Source organism: Rhinolophus sinicus, linkage group LG04 (assembly GCF_036562045.2).
Source record: "Rhinolophus sinicus isolate RSC01 linkage group LG04, ASM3656204v1, whole genome shotgun sequence".
NCBI classification, from domain to species: domain Eukaryota; kingdom Metazoa; phylum Chordata; class Mammalia; order Chiroptera; family Rhinolophidae; genus Rhinolophus; species Rhinolophus sinicus.
The window spans coordinates 110,736,248-110,758,784 of NC_133754.1; the positions used below are offsets into that span (position 1 = coordinate 110,736,248).

Consider the following 22,537-nt stretch of genomic DNA (forward strand, 5'->3'; position numbering starts at 1 on the left):
TATCAATGGCAGGGCTGGAATCAGGACCCCGCTGTGTGATCGTTTTTTGTGGGGTGCTAGAGTCAGGCTGGCTATAGTGTGAATCCCTGCTCTGCTACCCACTAGCCAGCTCACTTTGGAAATTCACTAAACCTCTCCGGGCCCATTGTCCTGATTTCTAAAGTGGGATAATAGTAAGAGCTGGAGGGTAGAGTCCTGAGGGTTGGATGGGCCCATATGAAGGGCTCAGCACAGGGCCTGGCCCAGTGAGGAGCTGCAAAGAACACAGGACTAGTGGGTCCCATCCCATCATTCACGTGCTGAGCTGAGTTGCTTGAAATGGAGGGACAATATTGGAGCCTTAGAAATGAAGAAACACCGCAATTGTGAAGAGGTTCTGGGGTCTGTGCAGCTTTCCTTGGAGCTGGCCAATGCTCAAGGCCTGCATCTGAGGATGGGAGCCTGGTCTAAGTTTGTAGTCAAAAGGAGCTGTCCTCGGTGCTGAACCAGTGCGCGCATGCATACGAGTTTTCAGTCCCCAGGTTTCCCACCGTTGGGTGTCCTGTTACAGAGTATTCTTAGGCCACAGAGATTCCTATATCCAGGAGGTGGACACCTGAGGGTCTCTCCAGATAGAACATCTGCCACTGCGGTCTCAGGACCCTTCCCTAGGTCTGGCACTCACCCCTCCCTCCACTGTCAGCTCCACGTGTGGCTCACGTTTCTTCCCTTCCAAACATCGGGTGTTCTCATTCTCTTTTCCCCTAGTGTCTGCCCATCCCACCCTTCCCACGTTGTCCTGTGAAAGGAACTCCCTTCCATTCCCAGCCTCGTACCACCCCTCTGGTGAGGCTGCTTCCTCTCCCCATCTATGTCTCAGGCACCATCAGGGACCTCTGCTCCCGACCACTTCACTCAGATGTGAGTCCCCGAGGATTCAGGCTGCCACTTCCCCAGGACCTCTGTGCCTGCTTTTGATCCTCCTTCAGGGGCCACTTCCATCTCTGTCCTTCCTCTATCCACAGCCCATTAGCATGCCTTCTTGCCCTCCCTCCCCTGCCTGCATCTCTGAATGAACCCTCCACCTAACAATTCTCTTTCTTCTGGCTTGTATGTAGGCAGATGAAGACTGTTAGAGAGAATCATACCTCCGCCCTCCAGGACACCACAAAGTCATGGTAGGTTCATAATATTGTGCAATGATACTTTCACTCTTGCTCACTTGTCAGTAGTATCCTCTGTTTCTCTCAGCAGTAATTCTAAATGTTCACCCTCGACTTAAAATCCTTACTTAAATGTACTTTTCAAGTACAGCCTTGCCTCTTCTGTTACAGGGAAAATCAGGAGTAATATCCAAATCAGGCATAAAAAACTTTTGGCTTCTTACCATGGCCACAAACAGACACCACCATCTGCTCAAGGGCACTAGCTCCACCAACATTTGAGCCTTGAGCCTCCCTTCTTCCTGCATCTCCATTTCTCCATTCTGTTCTACTCCCTTTCTCTAAACACTCCCCTAACTCTTCCATCTCCCACTCTACACTCTCTGCTGTACTTCCAGCTATTGCCCTCCATCTCCCCTTTTCTTTCATTCAGTCTTCTGGAAAGTATGATTTTTTTCCATTCATTTTCTCATTTCTTGTTCAGGACCATCCTGTGACCTAAGTGGTACCCCTCCATTCTCCCTGTGAAGTGCCCAGTGATGGGTAATCACCACGTGCAACAGGGACTCCTAGCATGCACTTACTCAGGCTTCTCTGAATCAGGGAGGCTGTGAGTCAGACGGTCCGGACAGCTCCTAATGCTGGGTGGCTCTGGCATGTTTTGTAACCCTTCTGATCCTCAGTATCTTTCTTTGCAGAGCAGGATGTAAACTCTATCTCACACATCATGGGATCCAAAGGAGATGACATTACTTGGCACATGGGGACGCTCAATCAAAGTAGTTACAATTGCTACTACTGCACTTATTAGCCATCACTGATTTTCTCTTGAAACCAATGTTTGTATTCCTCCAAAACTCGTATGCTGAAACCTAATCCTGTTTGGAGATGGGCCTTTGGGAGATAAGTAGGTCATGGAAGTGGAGCCCTCATGATTGGAATCAGTGCCTTATAAAAGAGACCCAAGAGAGCTCCCTCTCTTTTTCCACCATGAGAACACAGGGAGACGATAGCATCTATGAACTAGGAAGTGGGTTCACACCAGACACCAATCTGCTGGAGCCTTGATCATGGACTTCCAGCCTCTAGAACTGTGAGAAATAAATGTTTGTTGTTAAAGGTGCCCAGTCTGTGGTGTTTTTGCTTTGGTGGCATAAATGGAATAGGACACATGGCATCCATCAAACAGATTTCCATATGTATTCTCCCAATCCTGACCATTTTTTCTCATGTCCCATCTGGGAAGTCAGGTATTTCTTCAGATCCCTTCTTGTTGTTCTTCCTTCCTAAGTTTATACCAGCCTCTGAAGAGCTTGACGTCACCTGCATGCCAATTGTTGTCACACAGCAGCCTACCCGTCTGTCTCCTTGTACCTGCCCCTAAAGAAAGGAGAGTCTGTGAGATGGATCCTTTCAGGGACTTTGCTTCACCTTTGTGCTTACACCTCATGTCTCCCTGTTTGGCCCTGGAGGATGGCTGGTCAGCCAGATGACGAGTAAGATTCCCCATGGGGTGGGGGTGGGGACAACTCAAGCCAGGTGCAGTCAAGTGGGGACGAACAGGAGAATCCACTGTGTTCGTAGAGGTGGGCACAGCCCCCCACCTTCCCCTGGCTAAGGAGAGCCTCTGCCTCTGTGGCTGCATTCCTTCCCAAAACCTGCAAGGGAAGAGATTCAATGATGTGCTCTCCATCTGTTCATATGCATATAGGTTTTGTCCCGTGGGGAAGTACATACATCCTGAGACCTATGGTTCTGCTGCCTGCAGGCAAGGGTGATTGGCTTGAATCAGTTTCCTATTATGGTGTATGGGATTCACAGATCTTGAGATTGACAAGCTTTATCTCCTTTACTTCCCACCTAACTAATAAAAGCTAATGTGTCGGCCTGATTAGGCGCCCAGCCCAGCCCTTGAGACTGCAGGGCCCTTGGCCCCGCTTAAACTCTATTCACAGCTACTGTCTTTTCTTAACCCTGCGCCGCTCTCCTCGCTCCCCACAACCCTCATCACGTGGGATGCGAAACCAATGACCTTCCAGTTTCGGCCTCCAGCCCTGACTGCTCCTCAGCACTCCACGGAAGTGCCCAGCGCTCTTACACGTTCAGAACCCAGCACTCACTCTTCCTCCAGCCATCTGTGCTCTTAATTCTTGGGGAAGAGACTCACTCAGCCTCACCTTCCAAATCAGAAGCATAGCCTTTGCTCTGCATACATCTCCCAGGAGATGCAGAGGACCCTTCCTAGACTCCACAGACCCAGACCACCTGCCCCACTGCTGGGATGTGGTGTGCAGGTGGCCTACACTGCCCATTCCTTCGGGGGCTCTCCACTTGGCTGGAGACCGTGTTCCTGGGACCGCAGAGAGAGGGAGGAGTGAGGAGCAAGGGAGAAAGCAGGGGCCCTGCAGGCCCCAGGGGGGCATACTCAGGGGCGATCCTTACCAGGCTGGAGCATGTGTAACTTTATACAGCTCCACTTCTTCCTTTGCCCCATCCTGTGTCCTTCTGCCTTCATGGAGGTTGGTTTCTAAGAAACATCTTGAACCCCAAACTGTATCTCAGTTCTGTCTCTAGACAAAGCCAGCCTGCTCTACTTTCTTTCATTCATCTCTTATCCAGATCATTTTACTTTCTCACTGTATCTTAAACTCATCCCTCCCTTTCCGTCACTCTTCTTTTGCCTTCTTTCAAGATTTCATCATTTTTCACTTGTGCTGTTACCTACTACCCTCTCCAATTCCCCAGAGCTGTCCAACACCACTGTCAACGTGTCCACATAAAATGCAAAACTGACTGTGTCTCCCTCTCAAGCTCCTGCCGGCCTCCCCGTGCATCTCAAGGGAGTTATACGTTATTCCTGGACCCTCCTGGCCCAGCCCTTTCAGTGGCCTGGCTTCCAAACATTCCCACCAACCCAACAATCTACACGGGACTCCGGGAGCCATTGAGTTGGCTCAGCCTTGAGCTGTTCCCCACAAAGCACCTCCTCCTGAGGACTCCCCCTCCTCCACATGGAAGATCCCAGGAATCCGTTAAAACTCCACCGAAGTCCCCCTGACATCCTCAGGCCACGCTCAGCACACTCCCCTCTGGATAGTGTTTGTATCTCACACACATTAAAACATTCACATAGCATTGTACTAGGTTATACTGCTAATTTTAGATTTTCTGTCTGTCTTGCTAGGATGAAACCTTCTAGGAGCAAAGTCCTCCCCAGAGCCCAGCTCATGGCCCATCCTTAGGAATGCACGGGTAGCCTCTAGAAGTGGGAAAATGACAGGAGAAGGACTCTCCCCAAGGCCTCCAGAAAAAAAACGCAGCCCTGCCCACCTGTGGACTTTTTCCCAGGGGACTTTTTTTTTTTAACTTGGAATTTTAATTGTATACGTAAATAGCAACATGAGAACAAGGAGTTCTAAGGCTTGTACATTATCTCTAGGTGAAAGGATTTCTGATTAGTCCCCTTGTGGTATAGCATCACTCAAGATAACCAAGGGGCCTAATACAGTTTTTCCTGAAGAAGAAAGCCAGTTTATTACATTCAGTACTGACTTCTCTGCCATTTTTCTGAAGAAATACTGGCTTACTGTACGGCATCGCCAATGTTTACCTATAACTGATTCAAATGGACAGAACATGGAGTATTCTACTTATTTTTGGGTGAATTCGTCACATTTCCTGGCTTTTGAAAATTCTCCTTTCACAAATCGTCTATGACTATGTGTCCTTGTAAACCCCAAGCATATAATTTCTCCCCGCTGACCTGGACAAATATGATGGTTTGTTGTGGATAATAAAGAGAGGCAGCTTATTCCATGAAACCAGATGGATAGACCAGCTTTTTTATTTTTGAACTTCTAGCCAAAAGAAGTCTAACAATGCCAGCAAACCCAATAACACCAAGTCTTGGAAAAAAAACTAGGAGGTGCATTTTGGAGATATTCATAGCTGTTTAACCCCCACTAACAAACTTTGCATCTTGGGCTCAGTTTGGGAATGTATTTCCTGACACCAACTTGTACATGGCTGGCAATACTGTCGGAGATGTGAGATGCTTTCTTCAAGTTGAGTCCTTGGCTCCTCCACATGTTTAGATTGACCCTCAGGAACAGAGTAGAGTGAAAGCCCATTAACCCCCACAGAAGTTTTGTGAGGTGTGTCCTTTTTTCTGTGATGCATAGACTTTGAAGGTGAGCAGGCTCAGGCTGGCCAGCCCCAAAGATCTCTGAATTACCTTGAACATGGCGCTGGCAACGGCGGCTCTATCCCATGTGACTTCTAACCTACAGCACTGGGAGGTAATAAATTTATGTCATTTGAAACCACTGATTTTGAGGTTACAACAGCAATAGAAAACCAGTACATTTTTAAATGAATAGATTTCAAAAGATAAACCGCAAATCTGGAAAGGCTACCCGGCTGCCTAAATGACCCAGGCTGCCTGGTTTTCTTGAGTCTCAAGGCTGACTTTTAATGATTTCTTTTTCTCTTGTTTTCTTCTATGAGGCCAAAGTATGAGAATTGTATCTGTCATCCATTTCTGCGTTGTCACAGAGATGATATTGGGGATAGTGTCTACAATAAGCAGAAACACCCCTCTGAGGCTCTCAGGGTGTTCCTGGGAGGGAGGGGCCATGAGCTCCTGGGCTGGGCTGGAGGTTTCTTTTTTGGTGCTGAGCTGCTTTTGGGGTTTCTTTCTGCTTTTCTTCTACATTCCAAAACGCTGATACCACCTTCTTGATAAGTGAGGTTTCACTGTACTATTGTGCTCTTGGACTATTACTCTCTTTGATTATATATCTTTTTACATGTAGTCAATTATGTTGCTATTTATATTTTAAAATGGCCAATTTCTCTCCATTTGCCTCAGCACAATAAAAAATAAATCTGTTGGCTAAAGGGTTAACGGTGTAGCTTTGGGGTTTTTTTTTGTTGTTGTTGTTTTCTTTTTGGAGACTTAGACGTGCAGGTGCGTTTTTACATGCCTTTCACAAAAAGAATCCAGGGCGAGGTAACTAGGTTTTGAATGTGCCTTCACTGTACATTCATAATAAATTCTGAACCGAATGGCACATTCATGGTTGCTCCCTGATGTAAATGAATGGCTGAATGAAAATTTGGGGGCACAGCTCACCTTCAAGAGGGCAATTCTGTTCACATTCTTACCTGACTCACCGTTCTTGATTTTCCTTGAAAAACTAGTTTTTCCTCTCTCCACAACAGCGGTTCCTTCCTCCCTGCATCTTTGTATTCAGGCAAGCTTTTTTTTTTCCCCCACACTGCCGTTGGATGAAAGATCCCGCCTTTGATTGAAATGGAACCTTCCACTATTGAGCAGGCCTTTGCTGAATGAGTCATCCGGGCGGTTGCTCATTGGCTGAGGCCGCTGGAACCAGGGGATTGCCTGGCGCCCGCTGCAAAGACCTGCTTCATTCACAGAAACGTTGGCTCGCTCGCTAGCCCTTTCATTCACACAAACAGCATTTCATTCACATTTTGCTGTTTTTGTCTGCTTCTAATGAAGATCACGGTTTGGGAATGATAGGGCATTTTCGCTTTAGATTTGCGGGGGTGGGGTGGGGGGTTGATTACCACCCCAATCATCTTTGGGGTGTGCATTTGCTGTTGCTATGCAAGCAAGGGGAAGGGAAAAGATGAGAGCCGTGCGCCTGCCCTGTTAGGCCTGCAGCCTTGAGCCGGAGCCGCTGCTCCCCTGTGTTCTTGTGTCCAGCAGCCGGCCCGCCGTGACTGGCACTGGTTACAGTTGCTCCATAGAGCTCTTCAAGGCTGGGTGCCTCATGTGTCACTTGTCTAGTCGTGGGTGTGAGAAGACTCAGGGTGACCTGATAACGTGCTAGAGGTAAATTCATTTGCTTGCACAGAGGTAGCTGGAAACTTGGACAGGGAACGTTTCACTGTGTCGGGCAGGCTATTTCAATGCCCAAGGAAGATGAGAAAGACAGCAGAGCCCACGGTGACAGGAGTCATGGGTTTGAGCCCCGCAGACCTCCTGGGGGCTGCTCAAATGCCCTGCTCTCTGAGAGCGAGGCCTGTGAGTTGCTCTTGCAGCCTGAGTTTGATTCCTGAAGAAAAAGGGGCATTTTCCTGCGGATTTGATGTGTAAGGAGAGCAGCTGCATTTTTTCTTTCCCTTACTGCAGGGCTGCAAGCCACAACCGAAGGGACATTGACATGTATTTGTAGTGTTTCTTAGGCATTTTTCCAGAGCTTGAACACATTCAGTTAGAATAAAGCTTCAAGCACAGACCTTTTTTTGGAATGGATTTCTGGGGCCTGTTGTCATTCATCAAAGAAGCACTCTTCTTCTTCCCCTTTTTTTTTCTTTTATTTTTGGAAGTAGGTTTTCAACTTAACCCTGGCTGAGAAAGTCTGCTGTAAATTAGCAGGGAAGAGACCTTTACTGGCTCTGTGCAGGAGTTCATATGTCGATTTTTTATTTGTTTGTTTTGGAGGAACTGTATTGCCACAGAGACATTTGTCATGTGCGCTCTGTTAATTTGAAAAGAAATATCAAGGAAAGTGGTAATTTATGTTTACCTGGGATTGAATATCCCCTCTCCCCCCACTTTTTTTTTCTTTTTTTTTTTTTTTGCTAAGTGACAGTTCCTGCTTGTTTTCCAAATCAGAATTCATGAGGATCTGCTGAAGATCTTATTCTTAAAAAGACTTCGTCACATTTTAACGCATCGCTGTCAGATACTTACAGGCTCACACAGATGGGCTGATGGGGAAGAGAAAACCCTAGCGTAGAATAATGGGTTTCAGAAAGTTCATCAGATCATCTGAAAAAAACTGGATTTACTTCTGGCACAAATGCTGAGGGGGGGGATGGGAAAGTGAAAAATCAAAGGTTGGAAGGAAATATCTGGGAAGGTAGAAAAAAGAAATTTGAGAATTGATTGGCTCTAGTGTGCCGTTAGTGGGTGTATGTGGTTTTTTTTCTTCTTTTTTTTTTTTTTTTTTGCTACAGGAAGTGATTTGCAGTGTTCACCGAGCCTTTGTTGAGAAGGGTCTCCTCTCGGAGTGAGTCATGCTTTTGCTGTGAGCAGCTCCAAGCAGCTGGGCGCTCATCAGAGGAAACTATGACTTTTGAAAAGCGAGCGTGCCGCCCTCAGCAGCCGCGTCCGGGGCCGGGGCTACGCCGCCAAGGCGGCGCGGGGTGTTAGCGGTGGGAAGCCTGCGCTCCCTCCAGCGCCCCCGACCCCGCCGCGGTCCCGGCCGCTGCGTCCGCCCCGGGAACAGCTGCTCGCCTGCTATGCGTGGCAGCCCGCGCCCGCGCCCGCACCTGCAGCGCCCGGGCGGATGCGGCGAACCCACGGAGGGGCATGCTTCCACGCACCAAGTACAACCGTTTCAGGAATGACTCGGTGACATCGGTCGATGACCTTCTGCACAACCTGTCGGTGAGCAGCGGCGACAAGGTCTCGGCGGCGCGTGCGGCCCCGGCGGCGGCCCCCTACCTGGTGTCTGGAGACGCGTTGCGCAAGGCGCCCGACGATGGCCCGGGCAGCTTGGGCCACCTGCTCCACAAGGTGTCCCACCTGAAACTCTCCAGCTCGGGCCTCCGCGGCCTGTCGGCGGCCAGGGAGCGGGCGGGCGCGCGGCTCTCGGGCAGCTGCAGCGCGCCCAGCCTGGCCGCCCCGGACGGCAGCTCGTCCCCTGGCCCCCGCGCCCCGGCCATGCGCGCCGCCAGGAAGGGCCGGCCCGGCGATGAGCCGCCGCCCCGCGCGCCCCCAGCCAGTGAGCAGGTGCTGGGGGCCGGAGTCACCTACGTCGTTAAGGTGGGTGCGGGCACGGGCAGCCGGGTGGGGAAGCTTGGGTCCGCCACGGTGGGTAGCCTTGGAGGCCAGGAGGTGCGCACTCCTTCGCAGCTAGCTTGCCTGGCACCGGGGACAGGACCCCCCAAACGCTCCGGTTGCGCATCCATTGCGAGAAGGTTTAAAAACGGTGACCTCATTCTGTCTTGGTTTGCCTTGGCTCCACTCCTTTGGCATGCCTTCACCACTTCGCTTTGCCATGTGTCCGGCCTGTGCTCCTTAGGCATGGGCCCCTATCCCTGAGAACTGTACCTCAGGCCTACCTAGGACACACTTGAAAGAATAGGGCACCCCTGCGATGAGAAATGCAGGTGGTGGCACTACTTCTGCTGTGTTTGCCCCAGGCAAGGTGGGTGGTTTCCTTCTCCCCACAGCAAGAATTTCCAGCTCCTGGTCATGCCGGCCAAATGCTGTCTTGTTTTATGTAAGACAAGCTGTACTTTCTTACCCATCAAGGTTTTCCTTCGTGTCTGCCTTTCACTCCTACCTAAAGGTTTTGGTTTACAGCAGCAGGAGGAGAATTTGGGACTGTTTTTCCCTAGGGACTGTAGTCTGTCATTTAAACATATTGAAGGGGGCTGAGATTGGGGCATCTGGAGCCACAGCCTGGAAAGAAGATTTTTTCCTCCAATACAAAAAATTATAAAATCACGCCTGATATGGTCAATAAAATTCCTCCCTTAGGCAAGTATTTTATGATATTTAAGGAATAAATATGGCTTCTCGGCCTTTTGGCTAAGATCATGTGTAGGAACAAATACCCAGCACTGACCACTGGCCTGCCCCGCGCTTCTGTTCTGCCTTTAGAGAGCAGGGAGCTATCACAGTGCGGGCTCCACAGCTGGGCAGACGTCCCAGACCAGGAGACAGGGTCAGAGGTGCATTGTTTCAGTCTGGTCACCCCAAGGCATGGCATTTTATTTAAGAAAAACAATAAGACAAATCTATCCCTATGGTGTCAATTGAGAAACCTGCAGGATACCTGGTCTGTACATACTGGCTGCAGATCCACTTTAAAAATTCAACAGATGACATTCCCAGGTAAAATGTTGTATCTGGGTAATTTTGGAATCAGAATATTAAAGGAAACAGTTAACTTTGTGGATTATCTGTATCTAAAAAGTACTGACAAAGGAATGTAATCATCAGTGTTAAACGTTGAGCCGCAAAGGCTGCTTCATCTTAGCCTCTGAAAATTGACTAATGTCTTTCACAAAAGAGATGTAAGTCAGCATAAAATATACACATCTGGTTGAGTTTATTATAAAAGAAAGTGAATATTCTTGTTGTATTCTTTCTTTAATATATATAACCAGAAGCCAAAAACAAAAAGACAAAAAACAAACAAAACCCCCCGACAACTTTGAGGTTAAACAGTGACACCAGAATAAAACACGTCCAGCATGTTAGTATAATTGCTATAAATAAATAAATAAATAAATAAATAAATAAATAAATAAAAGCCCATGTTTAAAAGAGACAAATCAACCTTGGCAAAGCTTTCTATACCGGCCATGTTGAATATAGAGGGTAGTTTTCAAATGGAGGGGGAATTGTCAAACTTTTGCCTTCATTTATTTATTTTTAGTTTCAGGTGTACAAAACAACATAATGAGTAGACATTTACACCCCTCACAAGGGGATAACCCCGCTCCCGGTCTATTACCCCTCAGACATTGTATATAGCTGTTACAATACCACTGACTATATTCCCTATGCTGTATTTTACATTTCATGAATATATATATGTATATATATTATATATATATATATATATATATATATATATATATATATATATATATATACACATATATATAATTATAGTTTACATTCAATATTATTTTACATCAGGTTTAGGTGTACAGCGCAGTGGTCAGGCATCTACTTTTGCCTTTAAAGATTTCCTTAAAAAAGAAAATCATTCCCTTGGCTTCGTGCTTTGCTCTTGCTTTTTGAAGAATGAAGGCAGATATCCAGCTCTCCAGGTTGGTCGTGGCTGAGTAATGATGAACCACTAAAACAAGTCTGCCCTGTTGGGCCATTCTGTTGGTGTAAGGTTGTGACACCCAGAAGCAGCTACTCAAACAGGCATAGCGCTGGGTCGGGTCTGCCCATGGTCTTCTGGGGCTTGGGGTCACTTTGTCATGCCTCACCTAAAGGGTTGCAGTGAGCTGGGGTGCATAGCATGGCTAGTTAGTGCCTGATGCCATCGCCTGCTCCATCCTCGGGGGTGAACAATGGAATCACGTGAGCAAAAGCTCAGGCTGTCCTGGAGAAGTTTCGAATCACACAGAAGACCAGATGCTGAAGGACAATTTCTTGTGTGCACACGTTTTATTCACGTGATCACATGGCCCTCTGTTGGTGGACATTTCCACATCACGCATATTGAGTTTAAAACCATGAACATATTTTCTTGAAAAATCTCAAAACTGAAAAAAAACACCTTAATTTGGTCTTTTTGCTGATTTATGAGTAGTTTTATTGGTATTGTTGCTTTTAAAGATCTCTGGTAGATAGAAAGGGGCACTCTTTTAACATCACTGTACATCACTTGTAAAATCTAAAGGCTTAGGGTTTGGGAAAGAACTTACTATTCTTGTATTTGACTTAAATTTATTTCTAAATGAAGGAAACCCTAAAATGTTTTCCAGTCTCCTGGAAAATCATATGCTCTATAATTAGAGGTTTCCCGCCTCATAGTAATATGTACCTACAGACAATATTAGGATATTGCACACAGATTTATTATTCAAAAATATTTCAACTTAATCCAATTACACGAAAGTGGAAACCTTAAAATACAGAAGTCTGGTGGGTTTTGATTATCTAGAAAACATCTAGCTATTTGAACAGCAGGTTGTAATATTAATTAATGATGGATATGAAATTTAAAAGTGGACAAATTCCTGAGCAGCTGTAGATTTCAAAGCACAGAGCATGTCTGTTGTCCTTCATGCCATCACTTGAGTCTGTGGCTGACGACAGCAGGAGGTTATGCAAAAGAGGAAGCCTGGACCCACGCAGACTCTAGGTTTGCACTGATGTCCAGAGGCCGCATTGCAACACCTTTGTATCCCTCCAAGTATGCTTGACACTTGGCTTTTTCCTTTGGTGACATGAAAGGAAATGAACAAGAAAATATTTCCTTGATAAACAGAAAAGGAAAATCCAGCAACAAAGAACAATGAATACTTTTATTACAATTCCATTTTGGAACATTTTAAATTTAGACCTGAAAAACGGATAGAAATACAAAGATCACGCTGTTGCCCACCTTCAAATTCTACTGCCCAAGAGTCCAAGCTGGCTAGGACACCAAGTGCCCATGGGGGCTGCTGCTGGTCTTTAGCAGGTTCCAAAGGTAATATTCAGGTACACCACACACCACACACACACACACACACACTACACACACACGCACACACACAGACAACTTGTGATGATTTGAACAGTGGCCATTTTATTTTCTTGTTAGAAAAGAGTAAATGTCATATTTCCAGAAATACCTGATTATGTCATCCATTTTGTTTATGTTCATGTTTAAGAGAAAATAATTCTGAAAGATAAGCTACTGATGAAACTTTAGTCCTATAAAGAGTAACTTCTTGTTCCTCTCCTTCTCCACTGTGTTATCTTTGAGCATATGTCATATTTTGGAGGAAGATATGATAAATATTACTTAAGCAAAGTCCTGGTAATGGAAAACCTGGATACCAGGTACCTGGAAGGAGAGGACCAGTGGCTGCTTTTCTTGGTGAGCTGGCTTTTTTCGCATCTTATTTCTGCATGGCCAGCACGGCACCTCTGGCTGGGATCAGATCAGCCTCTGCTCTTGCCCGGGCAGCTGGTGGCAGCTTAGTGTGTCTGTCTGTCCCTGGAGTCTTTGGCCCTTGGATTCTGGGCTCAGCCTGGCCTTCCTGCTGCATAACTGGTCTGGCAAGTTCCACCACCTTCTAGCGGTGTCCTGGGTTTCTAGCCATGATTGCAGTCTCCTGCGGGGGAAGTGTAGGGAAGGGGAACGATGGAGAGGGAAGAGCTGAGGGGTGGAGCAGGTTCTCACCTGGCTGTTCTGTCCTTGATGCCAGCAGTATTGGAATATCTGAAACCTTCAAAGCCAAGGCTTTCTGAGAAAACTGTTCAGAGCTCTTTATTATAACACTGCCCACTTTAGACTTGAAGCCATCCTGGTGTGCCATCTGAATGTGCTGTTTCCCGAAAGTGAAAGCCCCTCAAATGAGACTTTTCTCACTTTCGTCTATTGAATAGGCAGAAAAAGAAGCAAAGATTTCATTCAAACTTTATTTTATCAAATTCCTATTCAGTCTAATTGTTTGGCAGTCTAGACTACAAACGATGTGTTTAATACTATTGCTTTTTGCTTTGCAAATATTAAACATTGCTAATGCCATTTGCCCAAATAGAAACCTTCTGTTTAAAAAAATGTAAAAATTATAACATGGTTCTCACTTTGTTGAGAAGAACTGGCCGTTGAATTGGTGTTCAGCAGAAATACCACATAACTGGGCCCCCTGATGTGTTCCCCCAAAGCAGGAGTAAGAGAAAGCTTTCACCTCTTGGGCTAAAGCAATGAAAACATGACTGTTTTCAGTGTTTTTGTGTAGAAGAGCCAGCCCCCCTCAATGACTGGTCGCATGTCCTGGGATGGACGCAGTGTATGCACACTTCTGGGCTCGCTGGCCATGTCACGTTGGGCCCCGACGAGCCTTTACCTCTTAGGATTTGGCACATCCCCTCTCACTTCCTTTCCCTCTGGCCTCCATGTGGATGCTCTGAGCTGCCCCAGCAGAGCTGCTGCTGAATCTATGTCCTCGCAGCCCATTCAGCAGGAGGAGAGCTTGCCCCCAGGTGTCCTGGGAGGAGGGTGTGTGGGTGAACAGGTATTTGTCCCCAGCACTGAATTATTTCTGTAAAGCAGGAATGAGGAGAGGAGCAGCCTTGGGAGGCTGAGGCCCACGTCAGATGGGCCCTGAGACCCCCAGAAAAACATCCCTTGACTCTAATTCTGGAAACTGACTGTCCACCTTCTCTTGCTTGCAGCCCTGCATGCTTGCGATGTCACTCACCTGGTTCTTTTGTAAACCTTTCTATATAAAATTTAAACATTGTTATGGAGATTTTTCAGACATCCATACAACATACAAAACATATCAACATAAAAATTGTGAGAATGGTCTAATGAGCCCACAGGCATCAAGCACCCAGCTTCAACAGGTGTCAGCTCATGGCCATTAGTACCCCCTCCCCCACATCTACCTCCTCAAATCGTGCAAGGCTGGCTGGGGCCTTCCACCTCAGTGCTTGGACAGAACTCAAGTTTTTGAGGAATAGGGTGCAGATTGGGCCTAATAGCGGTTCCAAATGTGGCAGAGCACGTTCAGTGTCATGTGCACTCGAATGTCCCTGCATTGGACTCGGCGATCCCCAGCAGTGCTATGAGGAGGCCGGTAACCTCTATGATTTCTCCTTCGGAGATGATGACACCGGACGATAGGAGCCCAGGTGATGAGTGTGGGAGCCTCCCCTGCTCCAGTGCCACGGGACCACCCGACCTCATGGCCCAGGTGTGGCCTCTTGTGGCAACGAGACAAACCTTTTAGAAGTGGGGGTTCCCCCAAATTGTTTTTAACATTAGTGTATTAGTCCAGGTCCTCTAGAGAAACAGAACCAATCGGATGTACATCTATATAGAAATAAATTTGTTATAAGGGATTGGCTCACACAATTGTGGAGGCTGGCAAGTCTCAGGGTCTGCAGCGTGAGTCTGCAGGCTCAAGACCCAGCAACAGCCAATGTTTCAGTTTGAATCTGAAGGCAGGGAAAAGCATTATCCCAGTTGGAAGGTCCTCAGGCAGGAGGAATTCTCTTACTGGGGGAGGAGCAGCGTTTTCTGTTCTATTCAGGCCCTCGACTGATTAGATGAGGCCCACCCACGTTAGGGAGGGCATGTTTTACTCAGTGTATTGATTTAACTCATCTAAAACATCCGCATAGAAACATGCAGAATCATGTTTGACCACACATCTGGGCACTCTGTGGTCCAGCCAATTTGACACATAAAATGAACCATCACAAATACTTAAAAAGCTTTTGAAGTCTTATCTTGAGTGACCAGTAGTTGACCCCAAACACTTGTGGAGATTCAGAATCCCTGGAAGAATGGAGATGAGGAATAAGAAGTGAAGAAGCAGCCGGCCTGGAAGAGTCTCAGATTTCCTTAACATTTCTGCGGGCACCAGATGGAGACACATTTAAAAATTCCTCAGACATTCCCTTAGGGTTTGTTTTGGGTGGACAATGAATGAGGGTATGAGACAGATGAACTATGACCCCTGCTCACAAGGAGAGCGGTGAAACAGGTCTTGATGAGACAAGTGTTTGTGGCTGCAGTGCGTACTTGCTTGGAGTGGGGGCTCAAATGGCCTCCTGTGTCACACCGAATGTTATCACTGAGGTAGGAGCAAGGTCACTGGTGGGAAATTTAGCCATCTTATGTGTCCATGCTACAGAATCTCAGCCAGGGACAGAGGACCCAGGAGGTGAAACAGATTTTCTAGACCAAGGTGTGTCACCACTAAAATGGAAACGCCATGCATTTTTTTCCCAATTAAATAATAATAATAATTTGTAGGTGCAATTTTCTGAATTTAAGATTTACTCATGGATTTTTAAAGAAGTTTTTTGATGTGCGCTTCTATTTGTCAGCCTTGACCAAATTAGAGAGCAAAGAGCAAGCAAGTATTACTAGAAAATGCAAGTAGCCAAGTCTGGGCCCTTTTCAGGAAGCTGGGCTTTGAATGGAAGGTCTTTGGCCACGTGCACAAGTGGACCTTGGCGCTGGCCCAGAGGGGCTGCGATGGGGCACCTGAGCCATACTGAGCTCACACTCTGAGAAGTTTCTATCTTTTGTCCACGTCCATGTGACTGCCGGCAGCGGGGCGAGTCCCAGGAATGTCGCTCCTCACACGTCTGACTGTCAGCCTTGGTCGCCCCTGGCTCATTCTGCCAACCTCAGCCCTCAGGCCCCCTCTAGACCCTCCTTCTGACCTCCGGGTTGGAGACATGGCTTTTTAAAGAATAGTTATTTGTGAGGCCGTGGTGGCTGCACTATCTAAAGAACTGAGCTGTGATTTTTCTTATTTCTAATTCTTGTTTCTAATTCTAGAGTGTTTGTGAACAGTCTTACCTCTCCATTCCTCTACTCATTAATTTGTTCCTCCATTTTCTATGCTAATCAGTTATTTCAATGAGTGATTGTTGAGTTTATTGAGTAGGCCTGTGCTAAGAGATGGGGCTATCGAGGTGAATTTAACAAGCACGTTTTCTGCTTGTGTGGTGCCAATGGGGGAGACAGATGAGAGAAAATACTGAAAAACCACATGGTGTGGAGATGCAGAAGTCAAGGATGGTTTCTCTGAGGAAATGATACCAAAATGGAACTCCAAATGATGAGTGGAAATTATCCAGGAAGATGGGTGACTATGTGTGCAAATGTGCTAGTGCATTAGTGTGTTGGGGGCCCATTGTAGGAGGAGGATATAGAAACTGAGAGTACCCAGTGTGGCTGGAGTGCACTGAGTTGGGAGGGTGGTGGGCAGGGGGTCCTATGACAAAGGCCAGCACCAGGCAAATGCAGTGGGAAGCCACTGGAGAGTTTCTGAAAAGTAATTCTATCTTCTGTGTAGAAAACAGACTGGAAAAGCAGGAATGGAAGTAGAGACAATTAGGAGAAATTAGGAGGGATGATGCTGGCTTGGACCAGTGTCATGGGCCAAAGGCCAGCGGCTTACATTGAGCCCAGATTTGTATGTCTTACTCTCCATGCAACATGGCCACACACTATTTCATGGGTCACTTAAGTGAAGTGTGTCTCCAAGTGAATTCACGACCTTCCCCACCTGCATTCTGTTCCTTATGCATGGTGTCACTGTTCACCAACTCCCCAAATTCGAGGCTGCAGAGACATCCCTGAGTACCTCCTTTCCCTAACCCCATTACATCTGTTCAGTCACAAAACTCCCATTTTTCTCAACAGGGTTTCAGATCTTTCTTATTTTGTTTTCCTTTTGTCCTAATTCATGCTTACATCATTTCCTGCTGTGATTATTACAAAAAAACTAACTTCAGATGAGTGCTTTGGGAAAGACTCTTTTTAAATTTGATAAAAAGTATGATATAGTTTCACTGAAATGTCTTAAAGTTTCCCCTCAACTCCCCTTCCAATACATCTAATTTCCTTCCTCTCGGAGACAATCACCATCAACTGTTTGCTATTTATATTTACACACACACACACACACACACACACACACACACACACTATTCTTTTTATTCCTGTCTTTTATCTTTTTTTTTTCTTTCTGTTACACAAAGCAAAACATTCTACATATATTGCTCTTTTCACTTAGAATGGCTTGGAAATCTTTCAACTTAGTACCTGTAATTCTGCTCCATTCTTGTTGGTATTTGCTTAATAGTCAAATATAAGGATGTGCTAATAGTTATTTAAACAGTTCCCTGTTGTTAGAGATGTAGATAGTTTCCAGTTTCTCACAGTTAAAAAGTAATGAACATTCTTCTACCTGCACCTTTGCACTTGGGCAAATAGTTTTGCCTGTGCGTACAATAAGTTGTAGCTAATATTAATCCTTTTCTTATTGCTTTGGCAGGACCTAGAGTACAGTGATAATTCTATTGGTGAAGGTCCCTTTCACTCATGGCTGCAGAGTGAGGCCTTCTGTTCTCAACCATGGAGGAGGACCTTTACTGTGATGGACACTTTCACAAGTTAAGGAAAACTTCCCACAACCCTAGTTTTCCAAATTAAAAAAAGAAAAAAAGTCTGGAATGGTTTTTGAAGTTTTTCAAGTTTTTTTCAGCATTGAGTGAGATAAACTTGTATTTTTCATCCTTTTCCTGTTAATGTGGTGAATCATTTCTTTGTAAAATACATGTCTCATCTCCCTAATTCAAAGCTCTCTGTTGCTTGCTTTGCTTGTGGAATTCAATCCAAACTCCTCATTACGTGATGCAGACTTTTATGGTTTGCTCTTCACCACTTGCGCCTCAGCCCCCAATATTCCACTGCAAGAAATAACTTGTTTTTCCCCAAACAAGTTGCCCTTCTGGCCTTAGCTCAAATCTCCCCTTCTGGACCCTTCTCTTCACCTCATCTTCGCCTAGAATAAAGCTTTGTCAGCTCTCAAGACCCAGCAGCTATCCCCTCCTGTCTCTCATGAGGGCAGAGTTAGTGTTCACTCCTCAGGGTCTCCCAGCTCTGTGCATTTGCCTTTCTTTTCATCAGTTCAATCCACACAAAGTGGGAACCTACCGGATGCCTACCACTGGGGCCCCTAAAAACCCGAGATGAATTCAGTTTCCTTGCTTTCAAGTAAATCATTCTGTGGGCTGGGTTACATGTGTGTGATATAGGCCATGAACTATAGGAACGGTGGTCGGCTGTCCTTTCCAAGACTTCCCTGGGCAAAGAGCCTATGACAAACACTTAAGATGTGAAGATGGAGAGATAGAGGAGGCTGTAGGACACTGGTCAGGAGGGTGACCTATAGGCCTATTTATATATTATTGGTGTTTAAGAATTTAACTCCAAAGAGGCACATTTTGAATTCTGTTCTATTTAAAAGCTCCTTGATAATTGTTCTTTCTGTGAACTGGCATGCATGAGACTGCCCACTCAAAGTCTTTACAGGCTATTCCATAGACCAGAAGCATCGCTAGCAGACTCATGAATTCTGTTTTTGTCTGCCCTTTCCCTTTAAACCTAATTACAGGAGGGTTATAGCAAGAGAATCAACTTTAGTGAGAGCCATCAATGATTATTATTAAGTTAAAATATTGTGCAGCCAAATTCCACCAGGATGCTTCCAAACAGAAAGCGAAGCTCCTGGACACATCCCCATGCCCCAGCTTTAATTAAAGCACATGGGACTTACGAAAAAGAACTGGGGGAAATGAATATATCAGCAAGTATTTTTTTGAGGGCTCTATTATGCACCTTGTCCTGTGGAAGGTATTGTAGATTGTGAGAGGTGCAGGGTGATTTTCCAAAAGGAACTTGCAATGCAGTTGAGTGGGAAAAGTTGTTTCATTTTAAAAAGAAAGAAAAACAAGAACATGTTCAACAAGGTGCTAATGACCAGGTGAGAGATCCACAGTGGGCTGGAGTTACCAGGAAAGGCTTCATTGAGGGGTGGCGGTCTTTTGGGGGAGGATCCTGAAAGACTGTCCAGATCTGGGTAGGTGGAGAGAGAATGTTCAAGGCAGGAAAATCAGAGTGAGAATTGCTTTGGAGGTGGGCATGGGCACGGCATTTGCCCAGGGGATGGCAAAGACATCCCATCACAGACCAGCCGCAGTTAGAGGGCAGCACAATCAGCTGCCGTGGATCAGTAACACAGGTTGAAGGCTCTTAGTGTAAGAACGCTCCCTGTTTAGTAGAGGGAGCAGTCCAGTGCTGGCTCTTCTTATATTGTACATGATGACCTCGCTCCGTCTGGCTGTCTTTTGCAAGACTGATGTCCTGTCTTACCAGGTGACAGTCCTTGAAGGAGCTATGTTTTCCTTAGGCTTCTCCATTCCTAGCTAAACCCTTACCACTCTGTCAACAGTCTTGATCTTGTTATTTTCTGGATTCTCTTATCTGTTGCATCTGAGTTTGTAAATTACATGTAAGAGACTGCTCATGTAAAGAATTTGGTGGAATTGCAGTTCTGGCTTCAGTTGGTGTATGTTCTATTTTTAGAGCTTTGTCCTGTCCTAAGAATAATATGGGTCTTAGTTCATGGGCTTACACTACTGTGGCATAAATTCATGTTTGTCTAAGATACAGCTGCTCTTTTTGCCAAGAAAGGATGATGGGGCTTTCTTCATGGCTTGTTCATTATGATCTACATGCAGTGTTACTGATGATTTTTAGAATCACACCTCTTTTTATCAAAACGCTCGGTATAGACTTGCCTCTACCGCCCACAGCCTAATGTGTAATGGCCTACTGTAGGCCTCTCAGCTACTGGGAGTTTCCAACCATCAGCCACTGTCATCAAAACTCAGAATTGAAATTGAGAAGGCCAGTGGAATTGTCCCTGGGAATAATGCTACCCATCAAATGAAGTGACTGTCCCACAGTAGAATTGTGGAATGTGTTCTGGTGCAGTCACACCATGCAGTAATATTGAAGCCATTTAAAGCAGTGAATTAGAGTCTTTTTACTATGACTAGAAAAGATTGTCTTTTTTTTTTTTACTACAAAGAAAATTTTAGTTTATATATCACTAGCCATGAATTTTTATCATTAGTTATTACATAAATTCTGCCTAGTGCCATTACCAGTGGCATGACAAGTCTATGTCCACAAGTCACTTCTATATTTACAGAATTTTTATGATTTACATAAGTACATCTATCCATGAAGTTTAGCATTGAACTGATGTTTTGCAGATAGCAATGGAGGAGAGATATATTTTAAATCACCTTTTCATTTGAGTCACTTTATGTAAAAAAAGAACCACAAAGCAATAATTTAGACATTCTGAGTCTCTAAAGTAGATTAGCCAGTGCACCATAGAAATGGTTACAGACAGTAAGATTTGCAGAAACAACTTCCATGTCCACATCCTGTTGTAATTTCTGTACCACTTTCTTTTCCATTGCTTTCCTTTGTCTGCAAAAGGGGTCTGGGTGAGATAAATGTTTCACTTAACTTCTTTGATGTCCTGAACTTTCTGTAGTTCTTTATTTTTCCTTAACGTGTTTATTATAAATTTAGCTCGGCATTTCCATTTGATCTCTTTGATTGTCTTCATTGCATCAATAGTTTTATTCCATAGCTCTCGCTGGTATTTGACAGGTTCATTTTTACTGTTTTCAAATTCAAATAAATCATCCACTGTAGGCTCTTTACCAGCTGCTTTACAGCTGTCAGGTAGAGCTTTAGCCTACCTGACTTTGTGAGGATTACGTTTCTTTTTAAAGTTTTTATGATACTGGGATTTACAGAATCTGAACATCTTACAATTGTTGCAGACAAACATCATGCTGTGGTTGGGGTAGATGGGCCTCAAACAGAAATGACACTTTTCCATACACATGTTGAACCTGCGTGGGGACCCACCACTCAAACACTGAGCTTGAACAGAAATGACATAGCCCTGGAAAAGATTTTCACACGGTGAGAAGAGCGTGATGCAACATGTGTGTAGTATGAGCCCATCCTTGTAACAGAAACAAGTACAGAAATGCTAGTCTATATCCACAATTAGAGCTGGAGACATCAACAGCCCACTCTGGGCAATTGATAAGCTGTCATGCAGAAAATCAGCAAGGATATATAAAACTAAGAACATAATCAACCAATAGAATCTAGTAGAAATACAGAGTGCTCCATGAAACCACAACAGAATAAACATTCTTATCAAGTGCCCATGGAATATCCTTTATGATAGACCATATCTTGAGCCACAAAACAAATCTAAACAAAATAATTGACCCTTGAACAACACAAGTTTGAACTGCATGGGTCAATAAATACTATAAATGTATTTCTTCTTCCTTATGATTTTCTTAATAACATTTTCTTTTCTCTAGCTTACTTGATTGTAGGAATACAGTATATAACACATAGAACATGCAAAATATGTATAATTGAGTGTTTATGTTATCCATAAATCTTCTGGTCAACAGTAGGGTATTAGTTAAATTTTTGGGGAGTCAAAAGGTGTACGTGGATTTTTGAATGTTTGGGTGGTCGACACCCTAACCCATGTTGTTATTCAAGGGTCAACTGTAATTGAAATCATACAGTGTATTCTCTGACTACAATGGATTCAAATTAGAAATCAATAAGGAAAGACAACAGAAAAATCTCCAAACACTTGGAAATTAAACAACATGCCTATAAATATTCCATGGGATGAAAGAGACATTTCAAAGGAATATAATTGAGTGCAAATGAAGCTACAACATACCAAGTATGTGGGACGCAGCTAGAACCGTGCTGAGAGGGACATTTATAGCCCCAAATGCTTATACTGGAAGAGACAAAAGTTCTCTGACCAGTAATCTAAGTGTTTATCTCAAGGCACTAAAAAAACAAAACAAAAACAAACAACAACAACAACAACAAAACAACAAAACCCCAAAATAAACCCAAAGCAAGCAGCAGGAAGGAAATAACAAATATAAAAGCAAACTTAATGACATGAAAAAGAAAAATTAAATAGAAAAAAAATCAATAAGATGGAGAAACCCAGCAAGAGTGACAAATATAAAAAGAGAGAAGATACAAATCGCCAATAGCTAGAATGGAACAGGGGTGATCTTAATAGATCCTGTGGTCATGACAAGGCTCCTGAGAGAGCCTGGCCCTGTTTTCAGTTGTTTTAGTCCAGACCACAGCTGACAGCTGCGTCCTAAGTGTAAGGAGAGTGAGGCAAAGGTCTGGGCAAAGGTGCTGTGGCACTGAATAGAATGCAAAACTAGATATCCAGATAGCATCTGGTCCAATTGATGGAATCCC

At 45.0% G+C, this 22,537-nt stretch overlaps 1 protein-coding gene and 2 pseudogenes across 2 annotated transcripts in view; 1 reads left to right on the forward strand and 2 right to left on the reverse strand.

The window, feature by feature from the left end:
- SHC3 (SHC adaptor protein 3) overlaps positions 1 to 22,537 on the forward strand; it is a 249,842-nt gene that overhangs the window by 74,159 nt on the left and 153,146 nt on the right. The window contains exons 1-2 of one of the 2 annotated variants that reach the window (XM_074330218.1): positions 1,098 to 1,157; positions 8,133 to 8,943. In XM_074330218.1, coding sequence (XP_074186319.1) covers positions 8,488 to 8,943 — 456 coding nt within the window. In that variant the 5' untranslated portion in view covers positions 1,098 to 1,157; positions 8,133 to 8,487. Of the gene's footprint in view, positions 1 to 1,097; positions 1,158 to 8,132; positions 8,944 to 22,537 lie in introns of those variants that run through there. The other variant, XM_019713789.2, reaches the window with a different exon arrangement.
- LOC141571097 (MICOS complex subunit MIC26 pseudogene) lies at positions 4,363 to 8,125 on the reverse strand (annotated as a pseudogene).
- Positions 20,373 to 21,110, reverse strand: LOC109435717 (putative ribosome biogenesis protein RLP24; annotated as a pseudogene).